Source organism: Pyrgilauda ruficollis, unplaced genomic scaffold, assembly GCF_017590135.1.
Source record: "Pyrgilauda ruficollis isolate IOZ18807 unplaced genomic scaffold, ASM1759013v1 scaffold15, whole genome shotgun sequence".
Classification (NCBI taxonomy): Eukaryota; Metazoa; Chordata; class Aves; order Passeriformes; family Passeridae; genus Pyrgilauda; species Pyrgilauda ruficollis.
Genome location: NW_024513654.1, coordinates 9,474,295 through 9,495,887, shown reverse-complemented (window position 1 = coordinate 9,495,887; position 21,593 = coordinate 9,474,295). Strand labels below are relative to the sequence as shown.

At 43.7% G+C, this 21,593-nt stretch overlaps 2 protein-coding genes and 1 long non-coding RNA gene across 3 annotated transcripts; 2 read left to right on the top strand and 1 right to left on the bottom strand.

Moving 5' to 3' along the window:
- Positions 1-1,148: 1,148 nt before the first annotated feature.
- On the top strand, positions 1,149-3,762 carry LOC121350217. Its single transcript, XR_005954639.1, has 3 exons — positions 1,149-1,442; positions 2,367-2,514; positions 3,667-3,762. It is a non-coding gene; the product is annotated as an uncharacterized LOC121350217 (long non-coding RNA).
- Positions 3,763-6,593: 2,831 nt separating this feature from the next.
- On the top strand, positions 6,594-15,731 carry PDCD4 (programmed cell death 4). The gene is made up of 9 exons (XM_041461141.1): positions 6,594-6,611; positions 8,235-8,348; positions 8,610-8,831; positions 9,095-9,192; positions 10,709-10,823; positions 11,665-11,772; positions 12,831-12,941; positions 13,632-13,771; positions 14,994-15,731. The coding sequence occupies exons 1-9, from the start codon at positions 6,594-6,596 to the stop codon at positions 15,052-15,054; spliced, it is 987 nt and encodes a 328-aa protein (XP_041317075.1). The 3' UTR covers positions 15,055-15,731.
- Positions 15,732-15,733: 2 nt separating this feature from the next.
- On the bottom strand, positions 15,734-16,786 carry BBIP1 (BBSome interacting protein 1). The gene is made up of 2 exons (XM_041461403.1): positions 16,633-16,786; positions 15,734-16,557 (listed from the first exon to the last, which is right to left on the bottom strand). Exons 1-2 carry the CDS (start codon positions 16,676-16,678, stop codon positions 16,382-16,384), a joined length of 222 nt encoding a protein of 73 aa, XP_041317337.1. The 5' UTR covers positions 16,679-16,786; the 3' UTR covers positions 15,734-16,381.
- Between the last annotated feature and the right edge of the window lie 4,807 nt (positions 16,787-21,593).

Below are 21,593 nucleotides of genomic sequence, written 5' to 3'. Positions count from 1 at the left end.
AATCTGGAGTGGAATTATACGGGAAAAATATTTAATAATACTACAAAAGTCAAGTCATAATCTGGTTAACTGAGGAGGTTTCTCTCGCTGGCAGCTGGAAAATCCTGCAATGCACAAGTACCAAAGCCTGGGCTCCCTGGAGTGACAAATTAGGGAGAGAAGACAAAGGGTGAGCCGAGTTTTGAGAGACCTGAATGGAGGCAAAGCACATGACAATTAGAGGAGACTGTCATCTCTAATTAAGTGTGTGCCCTCAGGCAGTTCGTATAGAGTAAACAGGGTAAACGTAAACGAAAACAAGGTGGGAAGTGTGGAAGGCTGCGGACGGACGCGCACGGTTTGCCTGTCAATGTAAACCTAATCCTTAAAGGTGTGTTCAGCGTTTCAGCGGGGCAGAAGGCGGCCGCACAGCAGCCTAATCCTTAAAGGTGTGTTCAGCGTTTCAGCAGGGCAGAAGGCGGCCGCACAGCTCCCGCCGTCGGCGGGCACAGCAGCCGCAGCCCCGCGGCCAGCCCGGGCGCCTGAGGCCTCCCCGGCCGCGCGCCCCAGACCCCCGCCGAGGGAAGGGCTTGTGAGGGAGGCAGCCAGAGGCCTGAGCTCCCCTTCTTAGCAGAGAGAAACACACACAGATAAGAGGTAATAGGTTGTTTTTTCTGATGGTTTTCTTCATGAAAGGAAGAAAAATAGACTTTTAATTAAAGAAGTAGAACAGCAGTGGGGGAGGAACCAGGCACAGCTGTCGCGTTTCCGCGGCTGCCCCGCTGCTAGCACCCAGCTCGCCCCGGCGGGATGTGAGGAGCCCTTCTCCCACCTCCCGGGGGCTGCCGCTTCACACCTGCCCCCCTCGGCGGAAGGGCTCAGGCGACGCTGTCCCGGTGTGGCCGCTCCGGGCCGTGTCCCACAGGGAAACGGGGCGCCAGGCCAGGAGCGCCTCCGCTCCCCGCACCAATGGCTCCTTCCCGCCCCCCGCACCCACCCGCGATGGTCTCGCCCTCCCCGCTCTCCCCCGGCCTTCGCTCCGAGCCGAATGAGCACCGAGCCCCGCCCGCCGATTGGCTGCGGGGCGGGCGGCAGCCAGCCAATGGCGGCGCCGCGGGTGGCCGTGTCGCTGGGGTAGAAAACACGAGCGGGTACGCGCGCGGGGGCGGGGCTGGGTGGCGGACGCGCGCACGGCGGCGGCGGCTGAGGGGACTCGGGCCGGGCCGCGGCCCTGAGGGAGCGGTGGAGCTGCGGGCGCATCCCGGGAGCTGCGGGCGCTCCCGGGCCGCGGCGGCCACTGCCAGGCCCGTGCCTGTGCTCCAGTCCGGCCCCGGCGGCCCGAGCCCTCGGGCCCGCTCCCAGCGGCCTGCAGCCCTCGGTCCGGCGGCCTGAGCCGTCGGTCCCGCCCGCTCCTCAGCGCCGACGCTGCGCCGCCGTTGGTCCCGGCCAGCGGCACGGGTTTGGTAGGAGAACCGAATCTTGCCGTGGCTTTTGTTTGTGCGGCTGCAGAACAGCAGCTGGTGTTGGCAGGCCTCCAAAGCTTCGGTGGTGGGGGGTGTTTGCCTAAAGTTAGCGAGGGGGGAAAAGAAGTGCATGCTATGTGAAAGTTACTCAGGGATGCTTTGCACCTCGGGAGGTCTGGATAACTTTTGGAAGCTTAGTCCTGCTGCGTGTGTTGTTTCTAAAGGTTAGTGTGCCTGCTGAGGTAGAATTGCCTGTTTAGATGAAGTGCAAGAAATGGTAGTGGGTACAGAGCACCGAGCACGTTTCATTGGTGGGTTTCAGTGACTTAGAAGAATACCCTTGTCTTATGAACTACTTTAAAAGTACTGCTCATATCACTGATTTATCTTAAAAATTTCCATGGCATTTATGTTCTGCCTAAAGTGGCTTCTGTCCATTTTGTTCCTGTATTATCTCATCCAACATGGATTCTGATGTTTTAAAGGTAGTTTTGTGAATTGTGTTCCATAGGTTTATTGGTAGTGCTGTGTGATGTCAGTCTGCAAATGAGAAAATGGTGGGTTTTGGATACAGTGATAAATCCCAGCATCCTGAAGCTCCAGAATCTTCTGGTTTGAGTTAGTGAGAAGGTGCATTGCTAAACAGAGATTGGATCTCCCATCTCCTGATCAGTATGACAGTAGGACTTGTAAGGCTTGGATATTCCATTATGCTTGTTATAATCAAAGTAGGATGCTCACTCTCAGAGTGGTGCTGCATGGAAGTTGGGTTGTTGTTTATTATGTTGCCACAGGTGCAGGATTTCAAGTAGGGTCCTGTACAGAAAGAGATTTCTCCACTTGAAATTTAGAATTTGGTTACAAGTGATGAAAGCTGTGATTATTATTTAACACAGGTTTTGTCCTTTTTTGTCTTTTCCCAAGAGGTGGACAACTGATGGAACATTCCACTAGGAAGGATAAAACTGTTCTTTCAAGGTAGTTTGCACAGATTAGACTGAGACCTACACGGAAAAATATCTCAACCAACAGTGACTGGGAACGCTTGAGAACTCCTGAATGATTGCTTGAGGTAACTCACAAAAAACGTTTAAACAAATGTGTGGGGCAGGGAAAACTCGTATTGCACAAGGCTGGGAACTGTTTTGTTTGGCGTTGGGAAATACAAGACCATGACAGCTGAATGCTGTGCCCCAAACCAGAGTTTCTTTATTGCCAACGGTCTGTGATGAATCATTTGCCATTAATGGGTCTGTGGCAGGCAAGTGGGCATGAAAGAGGAAAACCAGGGAAGAGAAAAGGGGAAGGGAATGCAGTTGTTTGGTGTCACAATCTTGCCACTCAACGGTGAACAATTTTCAGGGCAGCAAAGGATGAGAAGGGGAAAAAAGGGCTCCTGAATTCTTATGGGACACACACAAATAGCAGTAATATTCCCAGGCCTATGAAGGGATTTGTGAAAATCTTCCAGGTGAAGAAGTGTATGAGGGAATTCTGGGACTGCTTAATTTTTTATGTACATAAAGTAAAGATGGATGATGCCATCCTGTTCACAGTGGCATGGGGTGGTTTGGGGAATAGCAGCTACTAGGAATGGGGAGAAAGAGAAGCAGAAAAAGAGAGGTGTTTAAACGAGAACTTTATACCTTGCAGACTGAATGGTGGTTGCAAGGAGTGTTTGAAGGGTGCAGAAGCACAGATGTGAAAGCTTGATAGTCTTTGTTTTACTGTATGTGTACATATAGCTGTGTCCTTGAGGGGAGGATCAACAATTAGCTTGTTTTCTGAGGGCTGGGCTGAACTCGATAAATTGGTACCATTTTATCAGCATCATTCACATGAAGAACGTTTCTCTCGTGGATGCAGTTATAACATTGATATTGTACACTCATACAGATAACCACTTGGCAGAACAGGACAGTCTAGGTTAATAGAGGTGGCTTTTATCAGCTAAAAAAAGCTGTGTACATGGGGCTTTTACCCTTAAAATAACGGCTTTTGTCCCATTTATAAGCAGCAGAACTGACAGCTGCTGAGGCATCCAGGCTTAGATGTGTTGGAGGGTGTGCTGCTCTCTTGCTACACCATTTACCTTCCCAGGAACTTTTCAGCTGCTACTAGCAGTTAATTATAGCTGAAGCCCCCCCATTTTTATATTTTGTGAGTGAAGCCTTTGCTTTGATCTCGTGTTTTTTGTCCTTTAAGCTTCTCTGTTTCTGTTTAGGCCTTGGAGGAAAACATTAAGACTTTACATTTCACAGTCAGCTCTGTTAAGCAGCTATGGAAATAGAAAAGGAACACATTTATATTACCCCAACAGGTAAGTAATATATTCAGTTGTTCTGGTTTTTTTTGAACTTAAAATTGCTTAGCTGATCAGAAGGGTAGCTAAGTAGAAAAAAATGGACCACCTGATAATTTTTTTAACAATACTGATCTAGAAAAAAATAATCAAAAACTTACAGAATAATTTCTTCAACTGTATATCAAAGAATCCTGCTCATTTATGTTTATTTAAAATTTATTAAAATAATAAAGTTAGCATTTCTGTAAGTTGCTGGATAGTAGTTGCACTTGTCTCCTTATCATCTGAGTTCAAGTAATGCTGGTGTGAACAAAAAAATAAACTTAAAAGTAAAATGTGTAGGTGTGTTTAAATTCTGTTTTTATGCAACAATTTACTTTAAAATAAGGGAAACAAGTGTTGAAGGGCTTGACTGAAAGTGGGCTGGCATGGGAAAAATGTAGGAAGTACATCTTAGAGACTTCCATGAAATGGACTGTTTTGTCCATATCACATTTATTTTATGATGCTTAGTTGGGGTGACACAGATTCATGTTGTTTTCTGTATCTTCCAAAGGTTGTGATGGTCTGCACTGACTTCCATGTCAAAGAGGTTTTAAATGTCCTTTAGAATAACGTGTATCTATTTTAAGATGGTGGGTAATGCACTTGAGGTGGCAATATATCCATATGATTTCTGATACTTAAGCAGAATTGGGTTCATGCAGAAGACACCTTGGTTCTCAACATTTCAGAATTATATTTGGCTAATAGGTGGAAAGCTGCAGGAGAGCTGTGTTGGCAGTTTGGACAGTTAAAATTGGTAGAAGGCTTTGTTAACAAAGGTAGCCCATAAAAGCACAGATTTTAAGTGAGCCTGCTAGGCTGAATGGTAGGATAATGAGATAAATTTGGATAACTTCTTAATGTATAGTAAGCAAAGTATTAAATTTGATTGAAGACTGTTACTGCCTATATATGTATATGTTCTATGAGGTGAAAATATGAAGCTAGAAGGAAGATCTTCACCATTTTATAGGTACTTATTATTTTAATTTATTATATAAGTTTTAGGGAAATAGTATATGTGTTCAGTCTGTTTTTCTAGCCCAACTAGGTAACTAATAGTGGAGGACCAGTTGGTTACCATATTGTGGAGAAGGAGGCTGAAGCTGGAAGTTATAGTATTATATAAAAACCAGTGTACTAGTGCAGTGAGAAATATTAATTCTTGTGGGTTAGATGTTTCCTTTAGTCTTGAACCTGAGATCAGGATTGTGTAAGGAGGTTGGACTGTAGCCTCCCTTTAATCCTTAGCTGTCAGAGTCAGGACTGACTTGTGTTAATTGTTGGCAGTTTCCTTTGGAAACTGAGAAAGAAGTAAGCGGTCAGTGAAGAGTGGAGTTTCTGGACAGCCTTCTCAGGTCTAAACTGGAGGAATTCATGGGAGACTGAGCATGAAGAAGAATTTGAGTGGATTTGACTGAGAGGAGCTGGTTGTTGCTGATGGGGTCTCCTGGGGAATGAGAGGAAGGAAACCTGTTTGGGTTTGCTCTTTTTTTCCCCTCTGTTAGCTTTATGCAAATCTCTCATTGTTTTATTAAAATGTTAGACAAACAGAGAAAGCTGCTTGTGAGAAATCTTTTCCTGGATGTGGTGTATGCTTTTCTTTTTTAGCTTGCTGCAAGCATAAAAGGAATGCTTTTGTGGGAGTAATGAGTGGAAAGATGAAGCTTAGCCTGGAATGGCTGCATTATTGCTCAGCTGTAGCATTCATATCTCTGAACACCAGTATCTAAATGTTATTTCTGTGATCACAAAAGGAGGCAGTTCCATCAACTTTTGCTCAATTTAAAATCATCTTTGATTTGGGTAAATACTTGGAGATAGGCAATATTTTATAGTCCACTTTGCTTTAAAAACAATTTTTCATGAACTTGTTTCAAAGTGAAAAAACCATAATTCTGAGAAATATTGCCAAATGCATGTTGCTGGTGAGCAGATATTGGAAGGGTGAATTATTATGTTAGCTAAGTTCAAATGTAAATTTTGAATACTCTTCGTATTCTGGGTTTATGGCAGTGAACTCTTCTGTAGAGCAGTTTTGGAAAGGCAGCTTCTTCTGAGTGCCCTCTTCTTGTCCTGCTAGTGTTGGGGCTGTGCGTTGTGTCTTTAGGACTCTGCTCAGTTCTGAAGAAATGGAGAACTGTGTAACAGAAAGCTGAGGCTGTTCACTGTCTTTGTGTGTCTTCTAATTTGCAAGGACTCCCAGGGTACTCACTGGAATGTAAATAGGTTCTCAGGTGCTTTTTCTTTTTTTTTTTAGAATAGCTTGTGAAAGCTTTTCTTTATAATGCTCTAAATAAGACATTCTGCTGAACCACACAGCGCTAGTGGGGGACAACTTAACTTTGTGAAATAAGACTTTAGACCTAAACATTAAATGTGCTTCCTCAGAGAGTGAAGTTATTGTGCTTCTCAGTGCTCTGAGATATTTACAGGTCCTTAAGTAGTGAGAAAGTTTTTTGTTGGGTACAAAACAGTCCTATTATATCTGATTGTGCTGTGTTTAGAAACAGTTTTGACAGCAGCTACAGTGAGGGACAATCCGTAGAGAAGAGAGATCCCACTGATTCAAAGGGCTGTACATTCTAGGAGTCTTCATTACCAAGCTCTCCAAGCTTTCTAGTGAACAGCATTTTTTCCCCCATAACTTCAAAAAATAAAATTAGTAATGTTTTTGTATTCTTCTATTTTTTCTAATTCTAAATTGTTGCTTTTCTTGCTAGTGAGCTGTGTTTGAAATTCCTTGAATTGAATAAGGGGAATGTTGGTTGATGATTTAGGGACTTAATTTCACTTTGGTGATGAGTCTTGTAACATTGGTGAGTTCCTACAGAATTTACTGTATTGGCAGTTTCATTTGTTTCTAAATCAAGAGAAGAGTGGGAGGAGTGAGAATGAGGCACTTAGATCTATGCACTTAGGAGTTTGGATAGTTTAACAAGGGTGGGGTTTTCTGTGGTTTATGTATTTATGTATGGTTTTATTAATTTGCTCTGCAGCTCTTGACATCTGCTCTGTTTAGATTGTGGATATTTTGTGCAGGGGAATAAGGAACTCCTTATTACTGCAGTATGTAGACATACCTTAAAAACAATGTTTGCCTTTACACTGTTGAAAACAAGAGTTCTATATGATGTTATAATCTTTTCTAAATGCAATGTGTTTTGGTATTCTTTCTCTTCCATCTATTCCCAGCCTGCCCAATGTCTTGTGTGCTTGGTACAAATACTTCATGGAATGGATAGTTTGGACATTTTGTTAACATACAATCTTCCATAACAAACATATTCTGAATAAATATATCTTACAGCCTTATTACTGGGAGAAGAGGAGAGAAAGCAAAGCTTGTTGGGCAGAGGGGCTTTCTATCATTGAAAGGGAAATGGTGATTAGGAACAGAGAATGCTGAAGTCTCTGAGATCAATACAATTGCAAGACTGACCATCAGTACACTGTATGTGACATAAGCAGAGCAATGCTGGTGTCCTTTGAGTAGAGGCTGTTTGCTGTAGCCATAGCTGCTGATACTGTGGTGTGTGAGATTATCAAAACCTTCTTCCAGGATCGATTTTCCCTAAAATTTGACTCTTTACATGAACAGAAATAGCCATTAAAAAGGGGGCTGGCAAGTGCACAGAACAAAATTTAATGAAGAATGAGCATTTTTTGTAACTTTGGTGTGATGGAAGGATAGGTTTTTTGATTTCTACTATACTTCTTGATCATGAGGAGTTTCTTTCCATTAAACACTGGTTGAAAATCATCTTTGATCAGATGTCTTTGTTCAGCTCTGTAGTATTGCTCTGAATGTTGCTTCTCTAGGTGCAGAGTAGGGAACTAAACTAGAGCAGGGAGATCCGGTGCTGCTGGAACTTTGCAGGACAGGTGATACATGAGGCAGTTGCTGTGTGCCTCTTTTTTCCCCCTCAGGGAATGTCTTTGCTCACAAATATTCTGAAAATGCTTTTCTGTGATTTGTGCATGGCATCACCTGTCTGGTGACACAGTCACCAAGGAGGAGGGAACAAGGCAGGGTTCCTGCCAGGAACGGGAGTGCCACTTGCAGGGGAAGGTGCTGTGGCACAGCCAGCTCTGCTGGGCTGGAGCAGGAGCTTCTGCTGCTCTCCCTTCAGTATGGAGGCACTGTGGTATCAGTTGAATCCTAGGAACAGAGCTGGGTGCATTTACCATTGTTTAACAGTAAATTCAGCCTTTCAGTTGAGTTCAGCTAACAGCAAACTGAAAATATGAAGAAGTATGACAGTTAGCCAGCATTGTCTGCACTCTAATAGTAGAGACAGAGCCTAATGTTTTTTGGCAGAATATTGACTACCAAGAACAAAGCATTAAGGATTAAAAACCACTATTTTGATGCCATTAGTCCTGAATAAGGTGCAAGAAAAGACAGTAAGGATATCTGCTTCTGTTGTCTTTTAAAACAGGAGAACTGTGTGTATGAAACAGTAGTTTTACCACTTGATGAAAGAGCATTTGAAAAAACTTTAACACCAATCATCCAGGAGTATTTTGAACATGGAGATACTAACGAAGTTTCGGTATGTTATGTGCCTTTTTTTTTTTCTTTGTTTTAGGGGTCAAAGCTGTAGCATACAGGGTAATGCAATTGCCAGCTATGAATGAGTTTATAGAGAAGTTGGCAAGAAAGGTACTATAAGAATACCCAAGCAGTTATAGTAATTATGGCAGCAAAAGCATATCTGTAATTGTATAAGGACATATTTATCTGAGCTCTATGTATATATTTAAACAGTAAAAAATATGAAATCTCATTGTTTTGTTTTTCAAATCTTATCTAGGAGATGCTGAAGAACTTAAACCTTGGAGAAATGAAATACAGTGTGCCAGTGCTGGCTGTTTCCTTGGCATTAGAGGGGAAGGCTAGTCACAGGGAAATGACATCTAAGCTTATCTCTGACCTTTGTGGGACAGTCGTCAGTAAAACTGATGTGGAAAAATCCTTTGATAGACTGCTCAAAGAACTACCTGAATTGGTGTTGGATTCTCCCAGGGCACCACAGGTATATTTGTAAATCTTTAAGCCAGTAGTCAAAAGCTTTGTGTGGCTAAAGTAGATCAAATAAAATTAAATAGACTCTGTGTTTTGAAAAGTATCTATTGATTTTCTTGCTGTCTGTAATCGTCTCCCAGTTAACCCGGGCTGTGTTTTCACTTTGAAACAGCTCATTTAAATAAAATGTGAAAACCAAGCACATTATAATTATCTACTTAAAACTTGTTTGAAATTCCGCATTTAATTAAAAATGCTTCTGTTTTGTTGCAGTTGGTGGGCCAGTTCATTGCTAGAGCTGTTGGAGATGGGATCCTAAGCAGTACCTACATAGATGGCTACAAAGGCACTGTGGATTGTGTCCAAGCTCGGTAATTTCCTTGCTTTCTCTATAGAGACAGTTTTCTATTTCAAATGTCAAAGATGATGATCAGGAATTTACAGCTTCAGAATAAATCATGCAGTTCTTTAACTTTTTTTTTTTTTAATTTGAAATTAAAAAAAACCTAACCACAAAACCTGCAACAAAACCAACAAAATCCAGAATGACTCAAGTCAGACGAGAAATACTGAGTTCTGAAAAATGTATTAATACATTTGAGTTGAGGTTGTCAGGTTTGTTGTCCAGCTTATGTTCGAGGGTGAAAAATGAGCTGAAAGAAGAAGTGGTTATGGAAGGTTTTGTCTTAGAAAAAGCTTTAATGTGATTAATGGGTAAATATAGCATCAGGACAGCTGCTGTAAATATGTTGTGAAATACACAAGGGATTAACTGTTTTGCCTTACAAAGGTTTGAAGCCTGTGCAGCGATTTCCGAGACTTTCTCTGTAATGCTCTATTTGTCAAGACGTACAATTGTTTTCCATGTCAGTGTGAGAAGTTTGAAGGAGCAGTCTCTGACAAAGAGGGATGTTTTAATAATGAGTCATGTTTTATTTTTCTTACCCCCATAAGTGTATGTTTCAGGCTTGATGTGGAGGTGCTGAACTCCTGTTTCTTCCAGAAGTTGCATTTACAGTGATTTTAGTTTGGCACTTTCAGAAGGAAAAGCGGTTCTTAGCTGCCTACCTTGGGGGCTCAAATTGAGAAAACTGTCTGTCACTTATATAAATGTGTCCTGTGATTTGAAGGATTGTAGTCTGCATTCTCCACATCTGGGATGCTTTGCTGCCTTTGTTATTTCTTGGCCAGTCTTTCCTGCTCATTAAATCTTGGTGAATAGAGTTATTGTTATTGGCTTGCCCCCAGCATGAGGACTGGGAGAACTGTTCCTCCTTTACATGGACGGTACATACTGTATCCCAGACTTCTTTTTTGTCACCTCACTTCCCTTTTTATTCTTTTCTCAATAAACTGGCGGCCATCCCTAGCTTGTGCTATTTTTCCAACTACATATTTACCTTCTGAAGTGTTTTTTTTGGCTTAAATTCTAAAGGTTTCATAATTCTTCAGACCCAAAAGGAAAATAGTATTTCAGTAGAAAACTGTTCTTGAGTGTGGCAGCAACGCAGGCCTTTTATGTTTGAGACCTGCCTGCCAAGCTGCATTCTTGGAGGAGTCTGGATACAAACCATTTCTGCATAAGAAAAATATTCAGGTGTTTTTTGTGAGGATGTTTCAGCTTCTGAATTGGTGATTTAATCTACTGCCATCACACCATTGTTACCTGTCCTTGATATGAGCAGGAGTGTAAGAGTGACAGAAAGACAGTGTGGGGAGCTTATTTTTTGCTGGTTTTTTATCTGGATGGTCACCTGGAGTTGATAACCCTGACCTCTTCCCGAAGATCTGGTGGCTTTGTCTGAGGAGACGTGGCCATGGGGGAAGTTGCAGATGCATTTTAATGAAGTTCTGTAATCAGGTTTAAAGCACTGCCTTTGCCTTTAGAGCTGCGCTGGACCGCGCCACGGTGCTGCTGAGCATGAGCAAGGGAGGCAAGCGCATCGACAGCGTCTGGGGGGCTGGAGGGGGCCAGCAGTCTGTGAAACACCTGGTCAAAGAGGTAATGACAACACGCCCCACTCTCCAGTGGGCTGTTGGCCTGAGCTTGCTTTGTTTGGGGTAGAGGGAAGGAGAGACAAGTATCCCATACTAAAATGATGTCTTACATTGTGAGTGTTGGTTTTGTTCTGTTGTTTGGGCTTTCTTTTTTTATATAGTTTATTTAGACAAAGTAGTAGAACTGATGTAGATAATTTAGTTGATTTTGTAGTATTTGTCACTGGTGGGAGCATGCTGGTACAACATTCTGTATATGTTTATTTTTGCTTCAAGCAAAACTTGTAAGCATTCAGGTTTTTAGGACCTCACAGTATAAAGTGATGAAGTAATTAAAAGAGCCAAGATGAAACTGGCTAAACTAGATAAACTATTATTTTTTGGCATTGCTGGTCAAAAGCACAGTAATAACTCAAAAAAAAAGAGAGGAAGAAAGAGGAATGTTCAGAGATCCATGCCATAACGTAAGCCGGTCTAAAGGAAAAGGTCATGTTACAGTTTCTAGGTTGGGAGTCTAACAGATGATAGGAGGAGGCATTCGAGGGAGAGGATAAACTTCATGCCACCCACATGCTCCTTTTATGGTGACACACAGTTTATAAAATAATGATTTTAATGCTTCTGTATCAACACTGTGGATAGGTATTTGGCTTACACAGTGTTTCAGGTTACTGATAATGTCTCCATTTTAATTAATGCCTAAATTTAATTATATTTGTAAAAGCATTGGCAGCAAGTTTGAGGAACTAACTTGCTGCTGGGTTGCTAGTGGATTATCAAAATGGTTAACAGCTTTTACATTTTGTATCTAATTATTGCTGGGGTTTTGTTTTAAAATTCAATAGATTGATATGTTGCTGAAAGAGTATTTGCTTTCTGGAGATGTATTGGAAGCAGAACGCTGCCTTCAGGAACTGGAAGTACCCCATTTTCACCATGAACTTGTATATGAAGTAAGGAGAAATCAGGGTCCCTTTAATAATTGTTGGTGTTTTGATGTGGGCATGCAAATAATATAACTGCCATTTGAAGCTTAGGTTGCTTGTTCTGTTATTTGAATAACTAAATTGTTTCATGTAAAGTTAAAGGTTTGTGTGCTCATTTGTGTGTGCATTGTGCAACAAGTAAGCTGCTGCTGACTCTGGGAAAATCCAGAAGTAATTTCTGGGGGTTAAATAGTTGAATTCAGATTATTATAAGCTACTGAAAATAAAATCTCAGATTATTTTCTGCTGAGGAATAGCAACAAAGAAAATCCTCTCATGCTTTGTTTTGGTGTTTATTTCCCCCTAGTTTCAGATATCTGAGTATTCTAATGGGTGTTAACCTGTTTTTGTTAAGTTATAGAGCTTCCTTTTTCAGGGTGGGATTGTTTCACCCAGCACATTTGTAAAAGCTTACATATTTCAGACCCAGCCTATATGGGAGACTGTTCCCATTTGTACTCTTTTATCTGCCAAATTGGGAAATGGTTGTTTACCAATAAAGCTGAACACCCACAATCTACAAAATCTCCTTTTCAGTAAATTGACTTGTTATAGAAAATTCCTTCACAACAGAACTACAGAATCATTTCAGTTGATGGAGGTTGTGCAGTATTTTAAGTAGATTTTAAGCTTATGAGTCCTCCTAAAATCACATATAAGAAACCCCCATGGATACAAAATTAATTTCACAAAATTAATTAATTAATTGCCATCTGAACTGCAGCAGCCATATGGATATAGTCATGTAGTGCTAAAACCAGAGAGAGAGAGGCAATGCTTTTCACTCTGTCTAGTCCTTTCTAGTTTTTCTTACCTTTTATTTTATCCAAAGAATTTTCATTAGTTTTTTCTTTTCTAATAATAATATTAAACTGAAATTGTGAGTGCATGTAGCAAATGGGCTTTTTTTCCCCAGAAAATTCATAATAACACATTCATTCCTTTCTGTACCTCATATGGTCACACACCTTGTACCTGAGCCAGTGTTTTCATTTTAGTCAAAACACTTGCATGATTTGTTTTAGGCCATTGTACTGGTTTTGGAGTCAACTGGAGAAAAGACCTTTAAAATGATACTGGATTTGCTGAAAACTCTGTGGAAGTCTTCTGTCATTACTGTGGACCAAATGAAAAGAGTAAGTATGGCATTTAGATAACTTTGCATAAGGTCTTCCAAAATTTCCAGCTGCCTTTATGCAGTTAAATGGTTAAAACTAATAATCTAAAATGCTGAAATATTGCTTCATCTTTTAAATTTGTCTTTTTATCTGGTAGTTCTTTATAACTGAAGTAGTACAATAGAGGCCTACTAATTACAAATGTTAAGTAGAGCAGTATAAAAACCAGTATTTTGCACAGTTGGAATCACCTGTGACTTCTTAGGATGAGTATTGGACAGCAATTCTGTCCCAGGGCAGACTGGGGACCACACCAACACTTACGTAAAAATTGACCCAGCTGTGTTGCTGGTGGGAAGTGATGAAGTCATCTCTGGTTGTCTCCAGTCTCCCCTGCTGCATAAACTTGTGTTGGTCATTTGTGGCCACATTTTGTTCACTTACATGGAAGACTTGATAATTTTCTTCCCATGTTACTAGGCTTGTAGTAACAGGCAGGTTAACATACAGATTTCATTCATACTGTCTGGATTTCTAAATAGATATTTGTATAATGGTGTGGGCTGATATATATTATTTCTCTACTTGTAGTTGCAATGCTTTAGGTTTGTGAAACCATATAAAAATCCTCTGGAATGCAGAAGGGTATTTAAAAGCATTGTAATAAATCATAGAATAACCTGATGTTTATTTGAATCCTTACTGCAGGGCTATGAACGGGTTTACTGTGAAATCCCAGACATTAACCTGGATGTGCCACACTCCTATTCTGTGCTGGAGCGCTTTGTAGAGGAATGTTTCCAGGCTGGAATCATCTCCAAACCCCTGAGAGACCTCTGCCCTTCGAGGTACTTCTTTCATTGCAGATAGGCAAAGGCACTGCTTTTCATTCCTATCACAGGTTACAGAAAGCAGCATCTTGGGGCCAAAGTGTTGCTGATTGGAAACTGGAAATGGACCAACAGTTGGACTGGTAAAACGTGTATTTAGAAGCTGCACTGATGTGAAACCTGTTGAGGCTGGGATTAATACTTGAGGAAAGGCAGCCTCCTGTGAACCTGAGTAAGGCAGCACCCCTCAGTGCTCCCCAGAAGTTAAAGGCTGCCTCTCCTCTGGTTTCTTGATTTGCTTGGTAGAAATCAGTGCAGCACCAAGCTGGAAGATCCACGTTGTCACAATGGCCCGAGTAGGTGACAGTGGAAAACTGTCAGCTATACTGGGGAAATAAAAAAATAATCCTTTAAAAATTGTTTAAACTTACCAAACAGTGTGAGTAGAGTTCTGAGATGAGACAATCAGTCCTAATTACATAAAAAGGAACAGTACACTAATGTGGGATAAGCTCTGCACACTCCATTCCTCATATCTGTCCTGTGATTTGTGTAATGCCTTTTTTTTTTGTTTTGCTTTCTTTTGTTATAGCTTGGTTACTTGTAGCATAAATAATGCTATGTGAACTGTACCTAATCAGTATGCTGTTACCTCCTTACTGGTCACAAAACAGTTAAGAAGTTTCATTACATTTCCCCATTTCCTCTGGGGAATATATGTAAATTTTAAAATAGGATGTTAATACTATTATTCACAGTTTTATGCATTGGGAATAGTATTTATTTGACAGGTCTTTTCTATTTTGGGTGTTTTGTTGGAGTTCTTAAACATGATAAATTTGGATCTTGGAATGTTAGCATCTTTATCAAGAACAGCCTCCATTTGTGGACTTCACACTTAAAACTCTGTGTGTGTGTGTTGGTATGAAATGTTTTGCAGGTCTGGGTGTGTGGGAGGATAGAGAGTCATCACTGCATCAAAAGCTTGATTATAGTTTAGTTACCAGTTATATGTCGAGAGGCATTTTTGTTTTGTGTACTTCAGTTCTAAGTAGAAACCCACCATTCCTAGGTTTCCAAACCAGCATTTTTAAGCAGCTGAGCTGACATTGTGATCACTGCTAACCCTGCTGAACTCACACTTTATATTTGACTTCCAAGACCTGAGAGAAGATTTTTCTCAGCGATAAAAAACAAGCCACACTAAATGACTGAAAAGAGACTTTCTACTTTCTTACAGGGGCAGGAAGCGTTTTGTGAGTGAAGGAGATGGAGGCCGTCTGAAGCTGGAAAGCTACTGAATGTGAGACCTGCCTCCTGAAGCCTTACAAGTTGAAAGGGAACATAACTCGCTGTCGATATATACAACACGCATGCTCCTCTGGTGTGTGAATGGATACACATCTAGGACAGACCAAATTTAAGAGTTGCTTAGCACAGTTCGTATTTTTTTAAGAGCACATGTTTTGGGTACAAATTGTTTTCTTTTTTTTTTTTTTTAATAGTTTTGTAAATTTCAGGAAGAAGTGTTCTTTCTTTGGGCATATAGTAGAACAACTAGCCACTCTGCTGTGGTGGTGCCTTGAAATAAGCTATGTCTGTATGTGCCATGTTTATGACCTAATCATTCCACGTGTGCATCGATGTCTGACTGCCGCTCGCTCTTTCCAGGACAGTGCTGTCATCATAAAATCACTGGTTTATACAAAGCTTTATTATAGAAGGGTCAAGTTAAGCTGCTGTGATCCCATTTCCATTGCTGCTAAAGAAATACTGTGCTTTGGGAGTTTAAAAAAATTAGCAGTTTCTTTGTTTTAAAGAGCCCAAGAAAATACAGCTGGGGCACAAGACGAATTCAACTGTTTCAGGGGAGAACACTGGTTGGTTTCAGCCCCCATGTACCAAACTTGTCTTTTTTTCTATGTAACTGGAAAAGTGAAAAGTTCTGGTAAAACATATTAAAAATATTTTTTGTGAAGCTCTTGTTTGTGCCTCCTTTTTATTTATTTTAAACAGAATAAATTAAGCAGTACATCTAATGCTGCCCTTTGGTATTGCAGTCAGGAGCAGAGCACAGAGTAATTAAACTCATGGCAAGTGAGTATTTACCAGATCTGTTTTGGAAAACACAACTGACTTGCGTAGGAGCGTCCACGCTGGCACAGATCCTGTGAACGTGTCTTTGCAGCAGAGCTTCGTGCAGCCCTTGCTCAAGAAGAAGATGGATCTAAGGATGACTCGCTTACAGGAACTCGGTAGAGCCTCTCCTTTGTTTTTTCAGTTCCACGTCAAGATTTCAGGTGTTCCAGAATGCTGGGAATAGCCATTCCAGGGCCGGGAATATGCTGTGCTCTAGGAGCCAAGCGCTTCAGTGCTCGAGCGGGTCTGGTAAGCCCGGCTTGGAGCAGGGGCTTGTGGAGCTCGCCTCCTCCCGCTCTGCTTTCCTGGTACCTCTGAAGACGCGTTTAAAGCAGCGCCTGGGCAGCGCAACTTCTACACCACCAGCGCCCGACGCGCGGCCTCCCCGCCCAGCCGGCACCACCGCCCCGTCCAGGCCACGCTTTAATCCGCAGCCCCGTTCCACAGCGGTACCTCCGAGCGCGGGGGCCGGGCACGACCCTGCCCGCGCTACTGCCGGGGCGGCGCGGCCCCCGCGGACGGCGGCGGGGCCGCCTCGGGCGGCTGGGCCGCGTCCAGCACCGCCTTCTGCAGCTTCTCCAGCTTCTCCAGCGACACCGACTTGAGGGGCAGGATCTTGGGCTTACACAGCACCATGGCGGCCGTGTCCTCCACCGACAGCTGCCCTGCAAAGGGAGAAAAGGGCCGTGAGCGAGTGGCGGGCCGGGCGGGCACGGCCGGGGGGTGCTCGCCGCCGGTACCTTGCTTGGGCAGCACCTCCCGCAGCGCTCCCGTCCCCTCCGGCATGGCGGCTCCGGCACGGCACCGCCTCCGGGGACAACTACAGCTCCCAGCTTGCACTGCGCGGCGCCACTCCCACGCACCCGCTCGTGCCCCCCCGGTGCGTGCTGGGAGTGGTAGGCCTAACGGGGCTCCGGCCGCCCAATGCGCGCTGGGAACTGTAGTCCTTGGCGTGGAGCTGCGCCGGGGCTGCCCCGGGCGCGGCGGGAGCGGCTCCGCCAGGGCTGTCCCGGTCCCGGGATTCCGGGCTGCCGCTCCCCGCCTCAGCTGCGCCGGGCTTTGCTCTGGGGAGGAGCCGTCCCACCTGCGCGGGCCTGCCCGGCCCGGCGAGCCGCTGCCTGCCCGCCCGCCAGGGCCCGCCGCGGAACTCAGGCTTTGAGGCGCTTTTATGGTTTATTTTCTGCTTCTGTAAATAAAATCCCCACCAAACACCGTCCAGCAGACGGGCGTGGCCAGGGCGTACGCGTCCCGGTTTTCGTTTCCAGGCAGCGCCTGGGGATTCGCGCTGTGAATCACGCTGCTGTTTGACATGTAAACAGCAGTAAAAGCCGCTCTTTCTAAACACGGAGAGCTCAAATGTCGCCGAACCTGACGGGCCAGTGCACCGGGATCCCCACAGGGGTCCGCCTTTTGCAGGATCTTTGCCACCGGGAGCAGCTTCCCTGGGAAACCCCCGCGGGAGCCGTGTGGCCGGGAGGGGCCGGCAGGGATCCACCTGTCCTGCCCTTGGCCGTGCCCCAGCAAGCCCCGATTCCGGCATGTGTTGTAATTCTAGAGTTTGCTAATGAGCTTGCCTCTGTGCCCTGCACACCCCGTGCGCCTGGGCATTGGCAGCTCAGGCTGGTAATCCTGCTAACCCGGCCTTGGCAGGGGGAACGCTCCTTCAGTGTGCTGGGATGGAGATCTGGCTTCTTGCTATGCACAGGGATGGCCGTGGATGAGTAAAATGAGGGGGAAAATTATCCTTGCTAATAATTCTTTTCCATTCTGCCTTGGTGGTGGCTGTCTGCATGCTTCCTTCCCTCTGCTAGCTCCGGTGGGAGCTGTCAGCTGTGGGATCAAAGGTTTGCTGGGAGAGTAGTGATAAAACTTTTAACTTCCAGTAAGTGGCACCTCTCTGCCAGTTATTTAAAGCCTCTGTCTGCATTGTTCCAGAACTATTTCCTTTTTCCTCTAGGCAACCTAGAGTAGAAAGCTGACAATCCCTCAGGTACTCGGTTGCACCTCGCTGGAAGCCTGTCCTGGTGCTGGGTTGGAGGCCAGCAGAGCCCGCAGCGTGAGAGCAGGGCTCTCCTCCTGCCTTTGTGGAGCTGGCCGAAGGTGGCTCTCCTGGGCTGCTCCCGGGCAGCACAGAAATGGGCCCTTTTTGGCCTTACTCACATTTCCACTTTCAGGTCAGAATATCAGCATTGGTGAGGCTGTAAAATGGATGTGCTGGCTGGGGACATCTTTCTCTATCCTTTGAAGTGCTCGGAAGCATTCCCACCGATTTCAGTGAGAAAAGTTCCTTTGTCTGATGTGCTTTTCCATGTGCCAATCAGTATTTTGTGCTGACTGGAAGGGAAAGGACAAGGCACTGCTTTATGGTGGATGTTTTTAGACCAGGGCATTTTAAACCGTACATGCAATTTGCAGATCAGTAATTTGTAGTTGTTTGTCAGTTTGTTTGTAAGAACCGATCCACCCTCTTAGATATGGCCATGGCTAAAAATGAACATAAAAGATACCCAGTTATGACTGAAAACTTTGCACTGTGAAAGCAGGAGTTATTCCTGTGGTAACAAACATGGCCTGCAGACCCACAGAAATGAGCTGAAAGCAAGATGTTGAAATCAAATTGTAGGCCAGGTTTTTCGCCAGTGTCCTTCACAGTGCCAACGGCCACCTGGAGTCCAGCATTATGTGAGCATTTGCATTTGGAGCCCATCTCAGTTGCGCAGGGAATCACTTTCCAAAAGCAGTTTTCCTGCCAACAGGGTTTGTTTGCTTGGTGATAAGAAACAATGGTCAGCTCAGTTTGTTTCTTGAGCATTTTAGTGACTGAGAAGTCTGGCATCCTGTACTAGATCCATTTTCTTAGCTACTCAAATGCCAGCTTGGCAGCATATCTAGGAAGCTGATAGCACTGGGACAGGCGTGATTGTGGAGGTTGTTTTCAACAGTTTCTAGTAAGTCTGTTTTTAAGACACCTCCTTCCTTTTTTCCTTTCCTGGGAAAAAAAATCGTAGTTACCACCTTCATGACTGGGAAGTCTGGATGAGAGAGAGGAGGGAGGCATGGGCATGCAGCTTAATATCCTGCTTTTCAAAGTGCCTTAAAAACAGGACTGGGTTTAGTTTTGAGTAATTAATAGATTTATTAATAGTTATACCCCATTTTTTGACCTTTTTGGCCTCTGGGGTTGACATGTGCTCAAGCACCCATTCATTTCTCTCACGGGCCTTTCCAGTTGCCAGGAATAGCTAGGAAGCTTTTGCCAAAACCCTTCCATCTGGGAAAAGCACTGTGCACTTGCAGTGGGGCTGTGCTGAGTCAGTGCATTATCTTGGTGTCATTCCACGGGGCTGAAGAAGTCAGAACAAGACTGTCCTTGTGCTCAGGTCTCAGGTTGTGTCTCCGTGCCATCAAGCTTCCCAGAGTCCTGAGACTCGACCTCGGGATGAAACCCCAGTGTTATTTGAGAAAGCCTGAGCGTGGTATCCATGGAGAGGACAACGTGCTCCAGGTTGCACATCCTTATTTTACTGGTGTCACAAACAAGTTATTCTTGTGCACTGCAGAGAGCCTCACAGCCACAAAACCAGCAATAATTTTATAAATGATAAGCTTGTTTTCCTCCTCCTGTTCCCAGATACTCTGAGTGCAGCAGACAGCAGAGATGTGCATTGCTGGAATCCAGAGGGTTTCGTAATTTGGCAGCCACTTGCTGAAAGCCCTGCAGATACAAAACAACACTTATTTCAAGTCTTGAGAAACATCTCCTACTAAGTAGAAGAAAAAAGCATTTAGGTGAAGCAATGTTGCCAGTCCCATTTGTTTATGAGGCTTGGGTTTTGTCTTTATACATTTTAAATGCTTTGTATTTTCCTTCTGCTTTTTAAGCCTTTCAAGTTCATGTTTTCCATATGACAAGAAAGTCTGGAATCAAGTCCTTACTTTTAAAAGCAAAAATTTGGTTCAGAGTCCTGTATAATCATGCAACTCCAGACATAGTGTGTTTAAAAATAAAGCCACTTTGATGAGAACTACCCATCTTGAAGGTGACTTTCTGTTCTGAGTTTAAGTAAATACTTTGTTGACAGTTTAAGAAGCTTTAACAGCACCTGATCTGTGTTTGCTTTCCACTTGGATCTCTCTCTCTTTTCTTCTTTTCTAAAATTCTAGAGCTTGTTTCACCTCTCTGTGTGCTGAAGAGATCAGAAATGTAGTGTGGCAGCATTTGGTGAACAATGCATCCCAGCGCTTTCAGAAATACACCTGCAGGTTTCATGCAGTTGTCCCTGAAGCTGCTGAGTGGTACCCTGGGACACAGAGCCCAGCTTCAGAGAGAGGAGGAGGAGGAAGGTGGTTTGAGTTTACTGGGTGGGGTAAGGCAAGGAACAGAAAGCCTGGCGTGGCTCCCTGTGGGAATCCCAAGTGCCTTCAGAGCCTGAAGCTTGGTCGCTTGGTGTTTAACCCAGTCCTTGTTTTTGAAAGGAAGTTGACAGACAAATGATTTTTTTTTTTAGTGGAACGTTCTGAATATACTTATTTTATGTTTGTTGTTTGATGCAGTTTGATGTAGTTTGAGGCAGATCTTCAAGCTGTATGCGAAAGGCAAGGAGACGTGCCTGGAAATGCATAATCCGAGGGACACAGGCACAGTTTTTGACAGGCTGCTCTTCCTGCTAACACCTGGTAAATGCAGAGTCCTGGCTCCATGTAAGTCCCATTCTGGGCTCCTAAGCCAAATGCTCTACAGTGGCATTTCTAGGAGGTTACTGCTCTACTTGTGTGGTTTGAATCGCTTAAGTCTTTGGCCTGGTGCCCTGGAGTGCCAGCAGAGGCTTGCTGTAATTGCCCGTAAGTGCACCGTCTGTCAGATTATTGTTTAATTATTCCAGCTTCTCACCGCCACACACTGCTCAGTGTCTCTCTTGCTATCTTTATTTAATTGAGTGGAAGAAATTCGAGGCTTGTGTGTCTCTTACCTCACTTTGTTTTTACCATCCTCGCCGCATCCTACTGTGAAGTCCCACCTTTTGTTTGCAGAAGTCAGTCTTCTATAGAGAAAAAAACCATTGTCAATATCTCAAGCATATGTTAGAAAGAGAATCAATATTTTAACACATGGTAAAGTCAAACCATAAATCTCTCAACACAGTGAAATGATTGTATTATTCTCCCTTGAAACACTGCTCCTCCCCCGGGAAACAAGAGAGGGAAAGAAAACTCTTGGATAACCAAGCCCTTGTCCTCACAATGCAGGACTGTTCTTAGCCCTTTGCTCTGTGTTGCTCCTTCCTCTTCAAGATCCATCTTTTTCCAGCCCATCCGTGTTCATCTGTTCCAGAGTATTACTGGGATATCAGCTCTTTTCCCAAGATCAGCTTGGGATGACCAGTTCCACTGCCTACCTGCTGCCTTTTCAAACATCTCTGTGCTTCCTCCCATCCTTGCTACCAGGCTCTTAATAATGTGTGTTGAAAAATAATCTTTCTGAGCTCTCTCTGACACTCTCCTTGTCTCTATGGCCTATAAAAACACCTGGCAGTGCTCTGACTGCTTTTCTTCTCTCATGCTCCCTGTGCCTGTGACAAATATGTGTTATTTTTCTGGTCTTACACTTGGCTTTCAGCCTCTGAATCTGAACACTCTTCTTGTACAGCCCCCGACACAAAGATCAAGGCTATGGTGCACTACCACAATAATAGTAAATGTT